The sequence below is a fragment of the Capricornis sumatraensis genome, chromosome 2 (genome assembly GCF_032405125.1).
Source record: "Capricornis sumatraensis isolate serow.1 chromosome 2, serow.2, whole genome shotgun sequence".
NCBI lineage: Eukaryota > Metazoa > Chordata > Mammalia > Artiodactyla > Bovidae > Capricornis > Capricornis sumatraensis.
The window spans coordinates 217,214,737-217,233,622 of NC_091070.1; the positions used below are offsets into that span (position 1 = coordinate 217,214,737).

Genomic DNA, 18,886 nt, shown 5'->3' on the forward strand with positions numbered 1-18,886 from the left:
ATGGTTGGATGGCATCACTGACTCAATGGACATGAGTTTGAGCAGGCTCTAGGAGTTGATGATAGACAGGGAAGCCTGGCGTGTTGCAGTCCATGGGGTCGCAAAGAGTCGAACATGACTGAACTGAATTGAACTGCATCTTTTGATGTTCAGACCACCTACCCTTTGTTTTAAGACTTCTGTATAACCTGACTCCTCCCTGCCCTGCTCTTTAGAGCTGTTCTCTTAGGGCTACTTGAAAACACAACTTTCAACTTTTTAAGTTGTGGCTATTTTTAAAGCCAACGCAAGCAACATCAAACACTGGAGTTTAGGGATTTGCTGTTATTTTTATCATTTTCAGAAGAATAACAAGATCTGATCGTGTTTCTGAAAATCTCATTTCGGCTGCAGTGGCCGGGTGGGGAGGGCAGCGCGACTGGTAGTCTACAAATATTGCACGTTAGTGTTCGAAGTTCCAAGCCAGAGAAGCTCCACCTGGAGGCAAAAACGTGGGGGCGTTCAGGAGGGGAGCCCTGCGGGGAGAACTACAGCGCCTTCCCTCCTGTGGGAGGGCTGCTGAAGGAGCAGGTGTAGGCGGAACCAAAGCTAGTTTTAAACCTTTAAATTTGCAAGGTCTCAAAGTAAAGACTTTGAAGTCTTCAGTTCAGTTCAGCTCAGTCATGTCCGACTCTGCGACCCCGACTGCAGCATGCCAGGCTTCCCTGTCCATCACCAACTCCCGGCGTTTACTCAGACTCATGTCCATGGAGTCAGGGATGCCACCCAACCAACCAATCCTCTGTCGTCCCCTTCTCCTCCTGCCTTTGATCTTTCCCAGCACCAGGGTCTTTTCCAGTGACTCAGTTCTTCTCATCAGGTGGCCAAAGTAATGGAGTTTCAGCTTCAGCATCAGTCCTGCCAATGAATATTCAGAACTGATTTCCTTTTAGGATGGACTGGTTGGATCTCCTTGCAGCTCAAGGGACTCTCAAGAGTCTTCTCCAACACCACAGTTGAAAAGCATCAATTCTTCGGCGCTCAGCTTTCTTTACAGTCCAACTCTCACATCCATACACGACCACTGGAAAAACCATAGCAAAAGTACGCAACTATTCACGGAGCTCCTCCCGCCCAGCCTTTGCCATGTGCTGGGACAGCAGCTTCCCAGAAGCCCGGTCAGTCCTCCAGGGCACCGAGAGGGGCGGTCAGAGCGGCGACGACCCCGCCCCCGTCGCAGCGACGTCTGATGACGCAGCGGAACCAACGAGGCGCTTGCGCAGGGGCGCTCGGCGGCGCCCTCGGCTTTTACGTCATCGCAGGCGCGACGCCCCTAGGGACAGAGGGGGACCCGGTTCTGCTGAGGAGGCGCGACGGGGAACCGACTGGGAAAATGCCAGTGGCGGTGATGGCGGAAAGTTCTTTTAGTTTCAGAAAGTTGCTGGATCAGTGCGAGAACCAGGAGCTCGAGGTAGCCGGCCGCCTGGCGGGGTCGCGAGGCCTCGGGCGGCCTCGGTCTCCAGGGTAACGGGGCCTGGGGCCCGCGGGGCTCGGGGCCGGAGCCGGGAGGGCGCAGGAGCTGGCGTGAGAATCTCGGAGGGCTGGGCTGAGCGCCCGGGCCGGGCCTGGTCCCCCCAGACTCGCCGGAGCTTTTCGCTGTGTGTGTTCAGCTAGTGAGCCCGGAACCACTGTGCGTCTTTGCCCCTCACACCCTCCGTACGCTTCTCTGCTGGACTAAACGCCTTTCCTCTGCGCTGTGGGGAGACGTGCAGAAATGGGGCTTATTAAGACTGTAGTGCAGGCACGGGCACAGACGGAGGTGTGACCGCTGTAACCTTTGCTTGATTCAGAAAGCCCTTAGCCTCACGTTAGCACGGAAGCTTGCTGTTTGTCGTGTGTGTGTCGCCCAGTCGTGTCCGACTCTTGCGTGTGTGTGGTGTGTGTGTGTCTCTCAGTCGCGTCCGACTTGTGTGTGTCGTTCAGTCGTGTCCGACTCGTGTGTGCGCGAGTGTGTGTGATATCTTTGTGTGTTGCTCAGTCGTGTCCGACTCGTGTGTGTGTTGTGTGTGTCACTCAGTCATATCCGAGTCTTTTGTGTTGTGTGTGTGTGTGGCTCAGTTGTGTCCTACTCTTTTGCCTGTGTGTCTGTGTGTCGGTTAGTCTTGTCCAACTCTTGTGTGTGTGTCCCTCAGTCGTGTCCGACTCTTTTTGCGACCCCAGGAGTCCACAGGCTCCTCTGCCCATGGAATTCTCTGGGGAAGAATACTGGAGTGGGTTGTCATGCCCCCCTCTAGGGGATCTTCCCCACCCAGGGATCGAACCCGGGTCGTTCTCCCCCATTGCAGGCAGATTCTTTACTAGCCTGAGCCACCAGGGAAGCCCCTTGTCTTTAGAAGAACAGGTCACATTGTATCATGCAGCTACTAAAGTAACAAGATTTTTTTCGTAGAAAGGCACTTAATGGCATTTATAGTGTTGATATAAAAAGTTAATTAACCAAAGGAGACAGCTGCCAGAAGCAGCAGCTCTCCGGTAGACACTTTATAGATGTCTCCTGAATGAACTGAAATTGAGTGAGGAGAAGAATGTTTTTGTAACTCAGCTGATGTTTGTCTCTTTATTATGTGTTTACTTAGATATTCAGTGTATTTGGTATAGTGGGCAGGATTAATCATATTGCTTTAGGAATCTGTTGGAGACATTTCTTATAGTAGTACAACAGAGTAAGAATTTGAAAATTGGGAAAGGGATAGCGTTTAAATATTCTTGTGTGTGTGAATACACAGAGGCCCAGACAGAGGAATCGCAGCTGATCAAAGAGCTAAATATAATCCTCTGGGTTTTGGTGTATGATGCTTCCCTACACTCTTTCTCCATCCATAATAACAACTGCTATAAAATATGCTTACTCTACGGTGAAGTGTCTGTCTACAATGAGGGAGACCTGGGTTCGATCCCTGGGTCAGAAAGATTCCCTGGAGAAGGCAATGGCAACCCACTCCAGTACGCTTGCCTGGAAAATCCCACGGATGGAGGAGCTTGGTGCAGGCTACTGTCCATGGGGTCACAAAGAGACGGGCACGACTGAGCAACTTCACTTTAGGTGAGTTAAGAAAATACTTTCTAAAATATAAAAGAATAAATGAGGTTTATTTCTCTCTGGTTTTTTTGGCCTTATAGGCTCCAGGAGGAATTGCTACACCCCCAGTGTATGGTCAGCTTCTAGCTTTGTATCTGCTCCATAATGACATGTAAGTACCTTCTACCTAAAGCTAAGAGAAGCATCTTCCTCAGGAAACTATTCTTACGTTGAAGTCGTATCACTGGAACGTAGGTCCAAGGAGCTGTGCTGCTTATTTCGTATATTGAATCATGACTTAAGAAATTATGATTAGGCTGAGTTGCTTTAAAATACACCTGTTTTATATATGCCTTCTAAGAAACATTCCAATTTATTATGAGAAACTGCAGTGTCAATAAATTCCTTTAAATCTGTTGATCTTTTTTTTCCTCTGGTTATAAAACCTTCCCATGTAATCAGTAGACACAGAGAAACTAAAAGGGAAAGTTGAGAAAGCCAAAAGGAATTTGTTGTCAATGTATAACACTTCTTGAAAGGCTTTGTTTTCTAATTATCCCTAATTCATGTTCATTGGAGGAAAGTGGGAGAGTATAATTGTGCAAAAAGAGCCCCTTGCAGTGCTGCATCCCACTGACGGTTACTGTTAAATTTTGCTTTAAATTCTTCTAAACCTTTTCCTTTTGTACCTTTTAAACTAAACTGAGGTTTTCATTACTCATGTAGCATACAAATTACCTTTCCTGTGTTATAATGCTTTCGTCATATGCTTCTCGTCATTCAAGCTTCCAGACTCTTTAAAAAAAGAAAAAGCTGCCTTGAAATTTTGGTGCCTGTATGCTCACTCGTAGGAGGAGGGGTCATGATAAGGAGAAAAGCGTTGTGTACCATGCGTATTGTTAGGAATGCTACGACTTTGAAAGTGTATGAATTTGTTTATTTTATATATGAATGGTTTAGACAGTTCTATTTAAGTCTTTACATTGTTGCCTCAATTTAAGATCTGTATTATTAAAAAGTTTACTAAAAACAGCAGGATGTTAGTTTGATAAAAATATTTCATGTCTTATCTGGAAAACCACTCTTACTTTCCCTGGACAAATTCATGTAAAACTAAATTTCATTTTGTATTATATAGAGAATTTTAAAGTATACTTCTGTGTGTTTGCAATGGGATCTAAAATTCTAAATAGTTACTGAGGTGATTTTTAAAAATTGCTTGTTCTTTCTTGGGGGGGATGTAAATTAGGAACAATGCAAGATATCTTTGGAAAAGAATACCACCTGCTATAAAATCTGTAAGTATTCCTCAGAATATCTTACTGCTTCAATATAGTGATGCCATTCACTTAAAAAGCAAAGTTTCTGTTTTCTTTCTCATGTGATTCACGAAAGTTATTAAACTGCCTTTAAATTTAAAGAATAGATCTAGATTCTGCTAATCTTAATTTCCCTTGGGTGGAGTACAAATCTGTGCTCAACTCTTTCTGATTAGGTTTCCTAACATACTTCATAAGTGTCACTTTACCTGACAAACAACTGAGTTAGTTTAGATAGAAGTTTGAGTTGTTTTATTATTTTCTTTTCAACTGATTTGTGCAGTTTTCTAAATGTTATTTATTTTGCAAGTAATATAATTTACAAGAACACCCTAACAATAATAGTTATTCAGAGCATTAAGATTTTTTTTGGTAACTAGGATTTTAGATTTCTTGTTTTTCATGAGAGAGTAGATGAACTCACTTAATAGTTTCTTCCAAGATGGAAAGAAGTAAGTTTATGATTTCTGATGATCCACTGTGTCTCACATAAATGTGAAGTGAGTTTCTTGTACATTCACAAAACATTAACAAGAATTTACCTAAATCCCTTTATTCATTATTGATATTCAGCAACAGACCAGATCAGTATTTATACTGTTTTTCCTCCACATTCTATTAAGTAAGTTTGGAATGTTCCTCCAGTGCCATTGACTTAAAGATATAAATTATATGCATAGCTTCAGTGTTATTACTGGAAATGCTATCCTTCTGCCACATTTTATGACATCTTAGATTGAGAGTCTATATTATTAGCCATTTTGCTATTACTTTTGCCCTTAGGTATGTGTATTTTATGTACATGTATATATAATGTTAGGTCTATATATTATATATATGAAATGTAAATAAAACATCTGTTTAAAAAAAGTGTTTCATATAACTAATTCCTAAATGATGTGAAATATTTTTGGACTACTTTCTTGTGCCTTAATTTTTTAATAAAAATCCGTATAAAACATGCCAATAAATTCTATAGTAGTAATCACAGCATTTAAAAACCTTTTTGAAAGTGATTGGGCTGAAGCAGTTACAGCTGTTAAATGCTGCATTATGTTTTAAGCTTCAGTTGTTGGTATATGTGCAGAATGAGTGTCCTCAAAGGCAGTAATCTTTCTTGCAGGCAAACTCTGAACTTGGGGGGATCTGGTCAGTTGGCCAGCGGATCTGGCAGAGGGACTTCCCCGGGATCTACAGCACCATCAACGCTCATCAGTGGTCTGAGGCCGTCCAGCCAATCATGGAGGCTCTCAGAGGTAGTGTCCTCTGTGGATAAGAAATTAGACTAGACTTTAAGTGTTGGAGTAACTCAGTGTGTTTGAAAAATAGATATTCTCTGCTCGGTGAATTGGGGAAGTTTTCAGAATTCTTTTTTAAATTTGCTAAAATTGTGCTTTGATTTCATGTCACTTGAGTTTGTATCAGCAGTTGAGGGCCTTGCTGCCTCTTAATTTAACTCTAGACTGAAGTTGCTTATCAGTAAGTAAGAGATGATTTTTGCTACTTAAATGAAATTTTGTAATATTCCAGTAAGTTCAAGGGAATAAGACTTAAACCCCACATATTTGAAAGTAGAGACTCCTATGGACTCTGTGAACCTCAGCCTTTCATGGACTTTCTTCCACTTCTGGATTTATGACTAATCAATTCAGGACATAGATAAACTTTTTTTAACTCCCCCCCCCTTTTTTTTTTAATTACCAGTCTAATGCAGCATAGCGTGCCAGAACTCTCCCCTGCCTCTCTCTCTCCATTCTCCCACCCCCAGTGTCTGCTTCCGCTCTTTTATGTGTTACACTGTTACTTCGTATTGTTGCCTTGTGTCTCTGGTTAATTCCTGCCTTCATTATCTACTTTCCTGCTCTGGAGGGTCAGTGAGCAGGAATTCTTGAATACTGCTCATCACTCTGGCAAGGGATGTCAACTTTTCAGGGGAGCAGAAGGCAAAGATTGCCTCTGAAGTGTACCTCATTCTTGGCCTGGTAAAGCAGAACAGTGTGCGTGACAAATAGGAGAACAGGCCGCCCTGGCACAGTAGGGGTGACTTTGGATATTTGCACAGAAAACAACCTTGGCGTCATTGTGTACGACCTGAGAAATTCAGATCCAGAGCAAGACAGGGAGGCGGTTGAGGAAGTACATTCCCTGCCCCGCGGACCCACGTTCACCCAGTACGCGAGCCCAGGTGCCAAGGTCTGGGTGGCCAGCCTCCATGGGGTTTAAGGGCAGAGGTGGGTTGCAAAGGGCAGCTGCCTTACCTTCCGCTCTGTCTCTAGCACTGGCATCGGCAGTTCCTGGTAGATCATAGGCATGCTGACATATTAGTTGAGCAACAGAATAAGCGATCTCTCAAGGTCTCCCTGAGACTTTGTCCCATGAAAAACTGCCAGCGACACTAGGTGCCAGCTCAGCTTATCCACCTTCCTGCTTGTCATTCTGATGCATGCCTTCCTGAGGCTGCACATCTCGTTGAGGTGACTGGTGCCCGGTCAGGATGCAGATGTCAGGTTCATTTGTGCTGAGGAGTTAAAAGCAGCCTGAGGGTCTCAGCCCCTGACTGATGCTGTGGTTCGCGTGGCCTTTACGCCTGCTGCCTTGTCCTTCCGCTCTGCCTTCCCCGGGATGTTTCTCTTCTCTCCACTATTTTCTCTTTCATTCACAGTCTTTTCTTGTTCTGGTCCCTTTTTCAACTCTGAAAATCTGACCAGAGTACTTGAACTTGAAAGTAAATGTTTCTAAAATATGGGAGGCTTATCAAATGAATGTAGCTTTTGCTGTACACTTGTATTTTCCTCTTTCATTGTTGCTCTGGGTTCTTCTCTGTTGAATGTCTGTAGCTTTCAATAGATAAAAGCTTCTTTATCTCTTAGCTGTGTTAGAAGTCTACTTTAAGGTCATTTGCTGAAAGTGGGTAGGAATGAAGGAAGGAATTGGAAGAGAAGTAAATAATGGCTCCGTGAAAGCTGGGAGGCAGTTAGGCTCAGGGAGAAAGGAAGCAACAGGGTTGACTCTCAGCGATGTCTAAGGAAGAGGAGAGCCCAAAGGCTGGGGTCTTGCCCACTTGGGTTCCCGTGAGACCTTCCACAAGCCTGTGTGCAGCGCACCCTTCCTTAGCGGTGCCGGGCCCCTTGGGGTATAAAAGGATGTGAAAGCCCTCCTGTAGAGAAGTCGGGATGACGGGGTGGGGAGGGGTGCAGTGCACACTGAGGGTGGTAAAAGATTGCCTGTTAAGTAAGTAAGTGATGCTGTGAGGTCAGAGAAGGGCGCAGATGGCAGTGAGCTCCAGTGCCCAGCATGGAGGGTTTATAAATAGACCCAGGAAGAGAGGAGAGGAGGGTGGTTCAGACCACATAGAGATGTAAGCACAGCGCCCTACAAAGTGCCTGAGAAGCACAACGGTGAGCAGTGCAAGCAGAACCAGCGGGCCGCTTTGAAGCAGAGGGTGTCTGCGGGGGTTGGTGTGGCTGTAACAGGGTCCCAGGAGTGGGGGCGGGTTTTCTTATGTTCAGGGCTATCTTGTATGGTAACACTTGCCTATTAAATGTGGAAGGTAAACTCCATAATTCCTAAGCATGTCGAAGTCACGTGCTTCATTCCTGAATTACTTAATGTGGAAATTTAAGCCTGGGGGAGCCCATGTGTGGTCTCTAGGGAAGTTTTGTTGCTGGAGTTGTTTACAACCCCTTCCTGTGGGGCTCAGGGCTCCACTTTGGGATTTGCACTTGAATGATGTCAAGTCAAGAGTTCAGAGCAGACTTGAAAGTTAGGAAGGGGGCTCTGGTTATCAGGTTTGTTTAGCAGCTCCCAGGTGTGGTCCTGTGTCAGAAACCCTGCTGAGAAAGGACCACTGATCCTGGGAGAAGGTAATTTCTGTTCTAGTCAGTCCAATGTTTGTAAGTGGAATAAAGAGAAATTTTGAAATATACATCCCAAATACAAATGAAGTTTTCTTAGAGTTGGAGTCCTATCTGTAGTAATTTTTTTTCCATCTTTGTAATTTTTATTGTCACCTGAGTTTGTTTTTTTAACCTGAGATGTTTTTCATTCAGAGAAAGTGTAAGAAATGCATGTTCCTTGGTGGTTCAGCTTCCCTTATGGCTCAGCTGGTAAAGAATCCACCTGCAGTGTGGGAGACCTGGGTTCGATCTCTGGGTTAGAAAGATCCCCTGGAGAAGGGAAAGGCCACACTCTCCAGTATTCTGGCCTGGAGAATCCCATGGACTGTATAGTCTGTGGGGTCGCAGAGTCGGACACGACTGAGCTGCTCTCACTTTCACGTTCTTTCTTTGGTGGCTCAGTGGTGAAGAACCCACCTGCCAGTGCAGGAGCTGCAGGGAACATAGGTTTCATCTCTGGGTCTGGAAGATCCCCTGGAGGAGGGCATGGCAACCCACTCCAGTATTCTTGCCTGGAGAATCCCATGGACAGAGGAGCCTGGTGGGCTACGGTCCATGGGGTCGAACAGAGTTGGACACAATTGAATGATTTAGTGTTGATTGAGCAATATTTGAGCCCTTCTTACATCTTTGGTGCCTATAGCTGTGCCTGTAAATGCAGAAATCTTTAGGTTGATCTGGTTTTTCTTACCAAATTTGGAGAAGGGCTGTGATGTAGTTTAATTGTGTGTTTCAAAACTGGCAGCTCTTTTGGTTCACTGTCTGCCAAACCTTCACTCCCACGACAGATGCAACCCGGAGACGAGCCTTCGCCCTGGTCTCCCAAGCCTACACCTCGATCATCGCTGACGATTTCGCAGCCTTTGTTGGACTTCCTGTGGAGGAGGCTGTGAAAGGTACTTGAGGCCTACTTTCTGCTTTCAGACTTCCTGGTGGCTCAGATGGAAAGTGTCTGTCTACGATGTGGGAGACCTGAGTTCCATCCCTGGGTCGGGAAGTTCCCTGGAGAAGGAAATGGCAACCCACTCCAGTACTCTTGCCTAGAAAATCCCATGGACGGAGGAGCCTGGTGTCCATGGGGTCGCAAAGAGTTGGACACGACTGAGCGACTTCACTTTCACTTTCTGCTTTCAAAGAAAATGGAACGTAAATCATAGGTCCACAAGCCCTTATCTGAAGCCATTGGGACAGGACACGTTTCGGAATTTAGGTTGTGTGAGTTCTTTAGAAAGGTGATAGGAGGCGTACACCACACAGCCCCAGGCAGCCAGCACCTGGTGACCAAGCCCACCCATGGTTCCCGCAGAGCACGTGTGTCCCCGCAGTTGGTGTGAGAGGAGGCTGTACATAGACTTTGGGGTCTGCATCAGGTTTGCCAACACATGAGTTAAAGAAAATTTTTTGATTCATAGAATTTTTTGGACTTCTGAATGTGAATAAGAAATACTGGGTTTGTGTTTACCTTTAAAGTGCTTTTTACCAAAGATAGGCACCAATAAAGATGTCTTAAAACAGGAGCTTTGTGAAGGAATGCATTGCGATTTCTATGAGATTAAAATTTGACTTTATCTTTGAGATAAACCCTTGTTGCATGTGTTAGTATTAATAACTCTTTCCTTACTGAACCTCCTCACTGTTTGGGTAGTTACTTCTTATCACGGCACCCAGGGTCTGACCCCTGAATATTTTCTACTTTTATCTCTAATACCTTTGATAAACTTCTACTCTACTAAATAGTGCTGAGCCCTCCAAGTTGATGTCCAGGAAGGAAAAATTAGAGCTGCTGTTGACTAGTGGAGGGAGGGGAAAGGAAGGTGGTGAGAACAGTAGGTCATTGGAGGAAAGAGGCAGCGGATGGAGGTGTCGACTCAAGTGTTTGGTGACATTCCCACCTCTGAGCCCCCGGTTACATCATAGCTTTTACAGGTGGTAGAGAATGTGTGCGACATGGAGGAAAATTCAGGGTGCGCACGTCATATGCTCTTAAATACGCTGGGTAGGTAACATTATATTCATAATTCTAAGCTTAAACTCCGTTAACGTCTTTATATATTTTCCTTTGAAAATCAACGTGGAGGTGGGGTTTGTTTATTATTTTAAGAAAGTAAGTTTTAATGGATCTGGACCTGTAGAAACCCTTGTTTCACCCTTCCCTGATGAAGGCAATCTCTTCCTCGTATGCCTTTCAGCCCAGTTTTTCTTCACCATTTCTTACCAGTAACCTAGAGGTGTCTGCACCCCATTCTCACCCACTGGTTTCCAGATGTGCTTCAGCATTTTCATTTCTCAGGTCCTGACCGGTCTACCCTCCCTGGACAGATTGCTCTGGAATATTAATACTGCAGGTGTCTTGCAGCACTGTTTGGTGTTGGACATTTTGGGTTCTCCAGTCGAAATGTCTCCATTGAGCACCACATATCATGAATTTCTGAGGCCTCCCACAGTTACAGATGCATAAATGGCTGGTTAATGAATGTCCTTGGAGTAAATCATACTGTTACTTACGCATACAGACATGTATTTTGACTCTTCTTTTGAAATTAATCCATAATTTATTGATTATAGATTAAAATATATTAAAATTAATCCATAATAAATAATATATCCCAAAGTCCATACTTAACAACTGTCTGTCTGTGATCCTGGTCCACTTCTCCATGCTAGCTGTGCAACCTAAGACACGTTCCTGGGATTCTCTGAGCTTCGTTTTCCGCATCTGTGCAGTTACGATGAGCTTCACAGAGCTATTGGGTGGTTGCATAACGTGACCCCTGTAGGAGCGCCCAGCGCAGTACCTGCTGACCGGCCTCTCTGGGGTGTCTCTGTGCTGTTTTTATCCTCACTGTCATCTTTGTTATTCCTGATGTCAGGATTAGAAAGAGTACTGTAGACGTCTTCCTTATGTCTCTTTTTAATAGTTCGATCTGGTTAATACCATAATACATATATTATAGAAAACTGATCACTTTTTAGTGATTATGTCAGCCTGATAGAATAAAATGAGGCTTTCATGGATGTTTCAGAAAGGTATTTCCCAAATAAGTTCCCATGAGAATGCTGTCTCTAGGATACCTCTGTATTGAAAATACACGTTACAGGTTCATCTACCCACGTTGGACCTCCCATACAGGTAACATCAATGATATATTGTGGATCTTGTAAGTAGAGTTTCTGTTTTTAAAATACATTTCTGTGTTAAATACATGATTTAGGTATCCTTGAACAAGGCTGGCAAGCCGACTCTACCACAAGGATGGTCATGCCCAAGAAGCCAGGTAGGTGGAGCTGCTCGTCCACCGTGCAGCCTGAACTCTGAGACCACTGCAGGTTTTCAGGTGTTGCCTATGAATAATTTGATACAAAATTCTACCATGCCAACAGCATGAAAGTAACTCATGTTTGATACAGATAGAAGGTGATGGACCCTTACGGTAGAAAGGATCTTAAAGATTATCTGGTTTTACTTTAATTTTTTAAAATGTATTTTGTTCATTAAAAACCCGTATGTATATGTTTCCATAATCCTGATTACAACTTAATTTTTACTAAGCATTAATAATCTCTCATCCTTTTATTTGTTGGGCCATTTCTCACTGCTTATTTCTAATACCTAAACTGCTGCCTTTTAAAATGATACTTAAGATACTCAGAAATTCCTCTTTTCTCCTCATGCTGTAAACATGTAGACTCTTCTCCTAAACAAGACTTTGAGTGGCTTTAACTTTCACAAAATTAAGTTATCTGGCCTATCCAGGCCTTAAGAATTTGGCCTGTCCTCGTCTCCATCTGAATTCCTAGTCCCTGAGCCTTCCTCTCTGAAATGAGCCACTTTCCTTGCTGCTTACCAGGAATGTCCTTTTCTGCCGTGGCTTTAGAACTGGGCTCCATGCCCATCTCCGTAAACACTCAGATCGGCTCCCTCCCAGAGTTCCACCTGCTCTGAATTCCTGTTGTTCAGATGTTGTTGACTCCACGGTAGGGAAGTACACAAGCTACCGTGTGCTCAGCCCTTTGAGGGTGCAGCAGAGGGGTCAGACGAGGGCCCAGCCGATCTAGGTGGTGAGAGAACGCTGTTGGAGTAAAGAGACCAGTGTGATCAGGTAGAGCGTGATTGCTGTTTCTCTGAGAAGTGAATGGCTGGGATGCCACTGCATTAGAAATGCCCTGTTCTGTGTGAAGGCTTTGGACAAGGCTTCTGTAACCGGGCTGTGTGTTTTGTTCAGTTGCAGGGGCCCTGGATGTTTCCTTTAACAGGTTTATTCCCTTATCAGGTATGTATGTTCATATGTCCATTTAAAAAGTATTTCATTACTTTTCTCTTTTGTTTTTGTATTATTTGTTTTTGTTAGCTCTCATGTTGTAGACAAAGAGGTTAAATCCTAACATGGTATTTATAGTACTCCATCTAGTCACAAGGATGCACGGTGGGGGGTCCCCTCTATAGCTTCCCTCGAGGCAGTGGGCCCCTCCCTGGTGTCATGTCAGGCAGGCCTGATGGAGCCCCTCTCCAGCCCTGACTCAGACTTGGCTCCAGGCCGACGTGTGAGAACTAAGCTTTTTGAAAAGGGATCCTCTGTGGGTTTTCTGTTCACTGACAATTTAATATTCTGTGTGGTAAGCACTGAGTGATTATTAAATTAATGTCATATGGGGAGGGGTCTTTCTAAGAAGAGCTGTGTTCTCTTGGGAGAGGTGTTGCCTGTTAAAGTGTTCCTAACCTTCACATGGAAACTTCAGTAACAACAGAACCAAACATGCCTTTATTCCCAGTTTGGGAAAACTACTCATAGAAGTTGAGGCTTCTTGGCTTGTTTTTTTAAAATGTCCAAGATCAAGGTAAATCTAAGAAAGTTTCCTTCTTGATAAGTAAAAGGCATTGGAGGGTGTCAGTGGCAGGACCATGGCTTTGTGACCCTGGTGTCTGACTGTCTTTCTCTCTAACGTGCAGAGCCTGCCCCTGTTCCACCCATCCCCAACGAGCAACAGTTAGCCAGACTCACCGATTATGTGGCTTTCCTCGAAAACTGACCATTCTGAGTTCAAGATCCACCTTCAGAAGCCTGAATACTGACAAGTAGAGAAATGTAAAATTTTTATTTTCAATGTTATTGGATGGATGAATCACCTTGTCATACTTTACTGAGTATGTGATAGAATACATATATAATATCAAGTATATTATATATATTTTGTCCTTAAAACATGCTGAGTGGTTGTTGAAACATTTCTCATTTTTTAATGTTTGACAATTTGGAGTCCATCAGTATTATGCAGTTTATATTTCCTAGTGACTTGTAAAATACAGCCCTCCTGCTTCTTGTAGAACAGTGGTTGTCAAGTGTTCTTTCTGCCGCAGCGCACAGCGCGTTCCCTCCCACCTTTACCATAGGTTGGTAGTTGCCATGGTGCATTGGGGTGTGAGGAGGACACCCCAGAGGCAGTGTCTGCATTGCTGGGGATAGTAATTCACACCCTCTTTGGAGACCATGCTCTTTTCCTCTGCCCACCTGAGAATCACAAATACAAAATGCTGAGACCGAGCTGAGGAACAAGACCATTTCCCTGGTAAACCAGTTTGCTTTAGATTTTTTTCTGAGAGTGTGAGTACATCCATTGCTGGTGGTGGAGGGCTTGCCACGAAAGTGAGACTTATTTAAGACATTTGGGAGAAGTATGAAGTGGTAATATTTGCTTTCAGAAGAAGGGAGACGTCAGTGTGGAATGCATTGTTGGGGAAAGAAGCTATTACGTGATACACTTTGTACAACTGGTCTGCAGCCTATCGGTTGCTTATGTTTATCTTTTGGGTCAAGTTCTGCCCGTGGGAGAAATACTGAACAAGTCTTTCATTTTTTTGTGTGACAGCCCTCTGAACATTTGAAGTTGTGTATTGTATCTTCAGGTTAAATTCACCCCCTAGTTCATTTATTCTGCATTTGTTCAATAAATATTTAATTGAATTCTTCAGCTGTTTTACTGAAGGTAGTTTCTAGAGGTTTCACTATCCTGTCTTCCTGCGGATGCGTTCTAGTTTGCCATTGTCTCTATTAAAGTACAAATTTCTTAATTAAATAGAAATGACCTATATAGTGGTAGTGACATGACTCATGTTTTCACTCATTTAAACTATACTTTACTGGCTATTTCAGCTACTGTTAACATTTACATGTTAATGTTAAATGTTAATGGTTACTTTAAATACCTTTTAAATTCAGGTTTTGCTGTTCTGGGCTTCAGTGATCATGAAAGACTAGGAGTAGCGAGGTGCCTTTAGTATAAACTAGAGTAAACTGTTGGTAAAACTGCAGCTGGAGGGTAACAGAAACCATTCAGATTGAGGCACTTAGAGAAAAGGTAGCCTACCAGAAAGAGTGCTTGGTACATGGCTGCAGAGCAGAGAGAGAGACCAGGCAGTGACTGGATGCCAAAGACAAGAGAGGATGAAGAAGGAAGGTAATACCTGAAGCACTGGCCAGGAATTTTCCAAAACTGATGAAAGAAATCAAGCCACAGATTAAAGAAGCTCAGAAAACCCCACACAGGATAAATACAAAAAATCACACCCGGAGACATCATAGTAAAACTGCGGAAAACTGAGAACAAAATATTAAAAGCATGAGGGGAGGGTGGGGAGCAACAGTAGAGCCAGGGGACGATGAAATGGCATTTTCTAAGTGTCAAAGAAATCTCAACTGCTATTAAAAGAGGCACTTTTAAAACTTTCACTCTTCTGTGTTGTTAAATTTTAAAAGGGGAAAGGCACACCGATGAAACACTGAGAAGCCTGGTGCAGCTTCAGTAGTATTGGAAAGAGGAGACTGAAGCCCAGAAGCTTTGTTAGACATAGAGGTGGATTTTTTTGTGGAAAAGGTTGCATCGGTTTCCTATTGCTGTGGTAGCAAATTACCATACCCTTGATGGCTTAACGCCACAGGGTTCATCCTCTTATGGTTCCACAGCTCGGAAACCGGAGCCGGTCTCCTGGGCTACCGTCAGCTGTCAGCAGGGTGGCATTCCTTGGAGGCCATCAGGGACTCTTGGCCCGAGGCAGCTCCCAGAGGCCACCTGCCTCCCCCGGCTCATGGCCCTCTTCCTGCGTCTTCATGGCCAGCAGTGTCGGGCTGAGTCCTTCACACTGCCCCCTCAGGTCCTCTTTCCTGCCACCTCTTTCATTTTGAAGGGTCCCTGTGGTTACATTGGTCCCACCTGGAAATCCAGGATAATCTAGTTTTAAATAGGATGATTCAGTTAAGTTCAGTCACTCAGTCGTGTCCAACCCTTTGCAACCCCATGGACCGCAGCACACCAGGCCTCCCTGTCCATCACCAACTCCTGGAGCTTGCTCAAACTCATGTCACCTTCATTTTATCTGCTATCTTAATTTCTCTTCCCCACGGTCCCAGAAGTTAGAGTATGACAGCTTTAGGAGACCATTTTCCTACTACAGTTGTTAAGTCCAACGGGCAGTGGGAATACTAAATATCTAAGTAACTCCAATCAAGCAAAATGGACAACTGAGAGTCCTCTGCAGTCACGGTGTGGGGAGCACGGTGCTATCAGATATCTAAACAGTGCAGAGCCTCTCTGATTAACACAACAAAGCACTGGAGCGAGAGTGGCAGACCGCCCAGTGGAACCAAACAGAGAGATGAGAAATAGACCCAAATGAATACCAGACAAAGGTGGCATCTCAGATCACTGGGGTAAAAGTAGAATTTGTACTAAGTGGTTCTGGGAAGATTGGTTAGCCACTGGAAAAGTCAAAAGTCCATTAGAATAAAGTTGGAATAGATCAAGGATCTTGATGTCAAACAATGAAAGCACATCAGTCCTAGAAGAAAAAGTGGATGAATTCCTCTCACCTGGGCAAAGGAAAGATTCCTCTGGCTCAAAGTTGGGATTAAAGAAAAGAACAGTCAGTTTGACTAAATATAAAACATTTGCATGGCCAAAAATAAACCCAATGTCTGACAACTGAGAAAAAATATTTACAACATAAAGAGCTGGTAGTATTCTTAATACAAAAATTGAGGGAATTTAAAGAAGAAAAATGACAAAAGATATGAACACAACTCAAAAAAAAAACTACAAAAGTGGCTCTTAAACATGGATAGATGTTCAACTTTATAATAAGAGAGATGCAGAGTAGAACACTGCACTTAACCCATCCAGCTGGCAAAAACTAAGAGTACAGCATTGCATTCTGGTGCAAAACTGGGAAAACTGGTTCTCATGCTTTGCTGGTGGGAATTCATGTTGGAAGTTTTTACAGAGGGGGATTTGGCAATAGCTAAGGATTGCATATGCATTGATGAGCTTTTTTTCCTGCAACTAATTCTCAGGAATTCACCCTGAGGATTCAACTCCCACACTATAAATACACACACACCCTGGGTTATTTATTGCAACACTGTTTCTGATTATAAAGTGTTTGGAAACACCCTGATTGCATACACGTGCATAGATGATAGCATTTCCGTTTGAAGGAGTACTACCTATCTCTAATAAAGGATAATCACAGTCACTGAGGTGCAGTGATTTTCAGGATATGTCGTTAAAGAAGCAAAGTGCATAAAAATGTCCAGAGTCTGCAGTATTTTGTGTGAGAGACCAGGAAATAAAATACACATACATTTGCTCATCAGTGGGAAATACCCAGAAAGGAAAAAAGGAAAATAATGGAATTGTTTGCTTTCAGGGTATGGGAAGGACTGAGGTGGAGAGGACTGAAAAAATTGGGAAATTAGGGTCAGTTCTCTATTATACAATTCTCACTTCTGGAATTATTTTAACATTTCACACATTCAGAGAAGAAATAAATGATGATGGGGGGGAGCGTGTAGAGGAGGAGTGACCCACTCTTGTATTTCAAATAACTTCCCTGAAGGTACGGGATATGCAAATAAATTTTGGTCATATTATTTAGATGATAGGTCCAGAGGTTAAAGACAAAACGAACTTGAAACATACATTGAACTCCAGTTAGTCATTTTCTTGGTTGCAAAAGTAAAGTCTAATCGTTCTAAAACTACTTTCTGTGTATTCTAGGACTAAACAAATAAATGTAGATAATGGGATCCAGGTTTTCCATTGTTAGAGGAGTTACAGTTCTAGAAAAGAGGAAGCATTATTAGACAGAGTCCTGAGGTGCTGGACTGAACTAGAGATACTGCATAATAAGCTCCTGGCTTTTAAGATGGTTGGATGGGTAGATGGGTGGATGGATGGTAGATGGTTGGGTGGATGAGTGCATGGTCGATGATGGGTGTATGCGTGGATAGACGGACATAAGTATATCTCCCAGGTCCATCCACTGAGAGACTCAGCTCTGTCCACGGTAGAGCAGGGACACCCATCCTCAGGTTATTGCCTCCTGAGGCACCTCCACTAAAGGGAACTGGGGACCTCCACTTTCACGTGTCTTTCTGACACAAAGCCAAGAACATTTGAAAGACTGTCGGAAAAAAACTAACGGGGCACAGCAACTAGATGCAGCACTGTAACAAATAAAAGTCTATCACAACGTGCATTACTGGAAAGTTGGTGGGGTCTGAGTAGGCTACAGATTACATCAGGAGTTGGCAGACTGCAGCCTGCAGCCAAGACCAGGCTGCTGACTGCTGTTGTAAATAAAGCTGTATGGGCACACACACACGCCCACTCGTGTGTACAGCCTGTGACTGCTTTCACACAACAGCAAAATGAGTAGTTGTGACAGACAACCTGTGTCCTGGGAAGGCTAAAATATGTATTGTCTGGCCCTTTATATTAAAGTCCCAAATCTCAGATAATTTTGTTTCAACATTAGTTTTCCTAATTTTGTTGATCCTACTGTAGTTACAGAAGAGAACATCCTTGTTTTCAAAAAAAATAAACTAAGAAAATAATTATAAACATGGTGTATATACACATATATATGTGTATGTGGTGGACGGTGACTGCAGCCATGAAATTAAAAGATGTTTGCTCCTTGAATGAAAAGCTATGACAAGCCTAGACAGCATATTAAAAAGCAGAGACCACTTTAACCAACAAAGTTCCGTATAGTCAAAACTGTGGCTTTTCCAGTAGTCATGTACAGATGTGAAAGTTGGACCATAGAGAAGGCTGAGCTCTAAAGAATTGATGCTTTTGAATTATGGTGCTAGAGAAGACTCTTGTGAGTCCCTTGGACTGCAAGGAGATCAAACCAGTCAATCTTAAAGGAAATCACTGTGAATACTCATCAGGACTGATGATGAAGCTGAAACTCCAATACTTTAGCCACTTGATGCAAAGAGCCAGCTCACCTGAAAAGACCCTGATGCTGGGAAAGATTGAGAGCGAGAGGAGAAGGAGTCCTCAGAGGATGAGATGACTAGATAGCATCACCGAATCAATGGACCTAAATTTGAGCAAAATCTGGGAGATAGTGGAAGACAGAGGACCCTGGCGTGCTGCAGGCCATGGGATCGTAAAGAGTCGGACACAACTTAGCAACTGAACAACAAAACATAGTTTACATATGTATGTACTTGTCAATAATAAGTATTAGAGCTACTTTCGTAGTAAACATTGAATTCTCAGAAGTTCTCTGTCACCAAGGCTGACCGAGTATCAGTAGAAAGCGATGT

The 18,886-nt window shown here is 43.5% G+C and overlaps 1 protein-coding gene across 1 annotated transcript; it reads left to right on the plus strand.

Annotated features, from left to right (window-relative positions):
• The first annotated feature begins 1,322 nt into the window (after positions 1-1,322).
• COPS8 (COP9 signalosome subunit 8) lies at positions 1,323-14,276 on the plus strand. The gene is made up of 8 exons (XM_068964782.1): positions 1,323-1,450; positions 3,160-3,230; positions 4,308-4,356; positions 5,501-5,633; positions 9,062-9,169; positions 11,486-11,548; positions 12,497-12,544; positions 13,222-14,276. Exons 1-8 carry the CDS (start codon positions 1,373-1,375, stop codon positions 13,299-13,301), a joined length of 630 nt encoding a protein of 209 aa, XP_068820883.1. The 5' UTR covers positions 1,323-1,372; the 3' UTR covers positions 13,302-14,276.
• Positions 14,277-18,886: the final 4,610 nt, after the last annotated feature.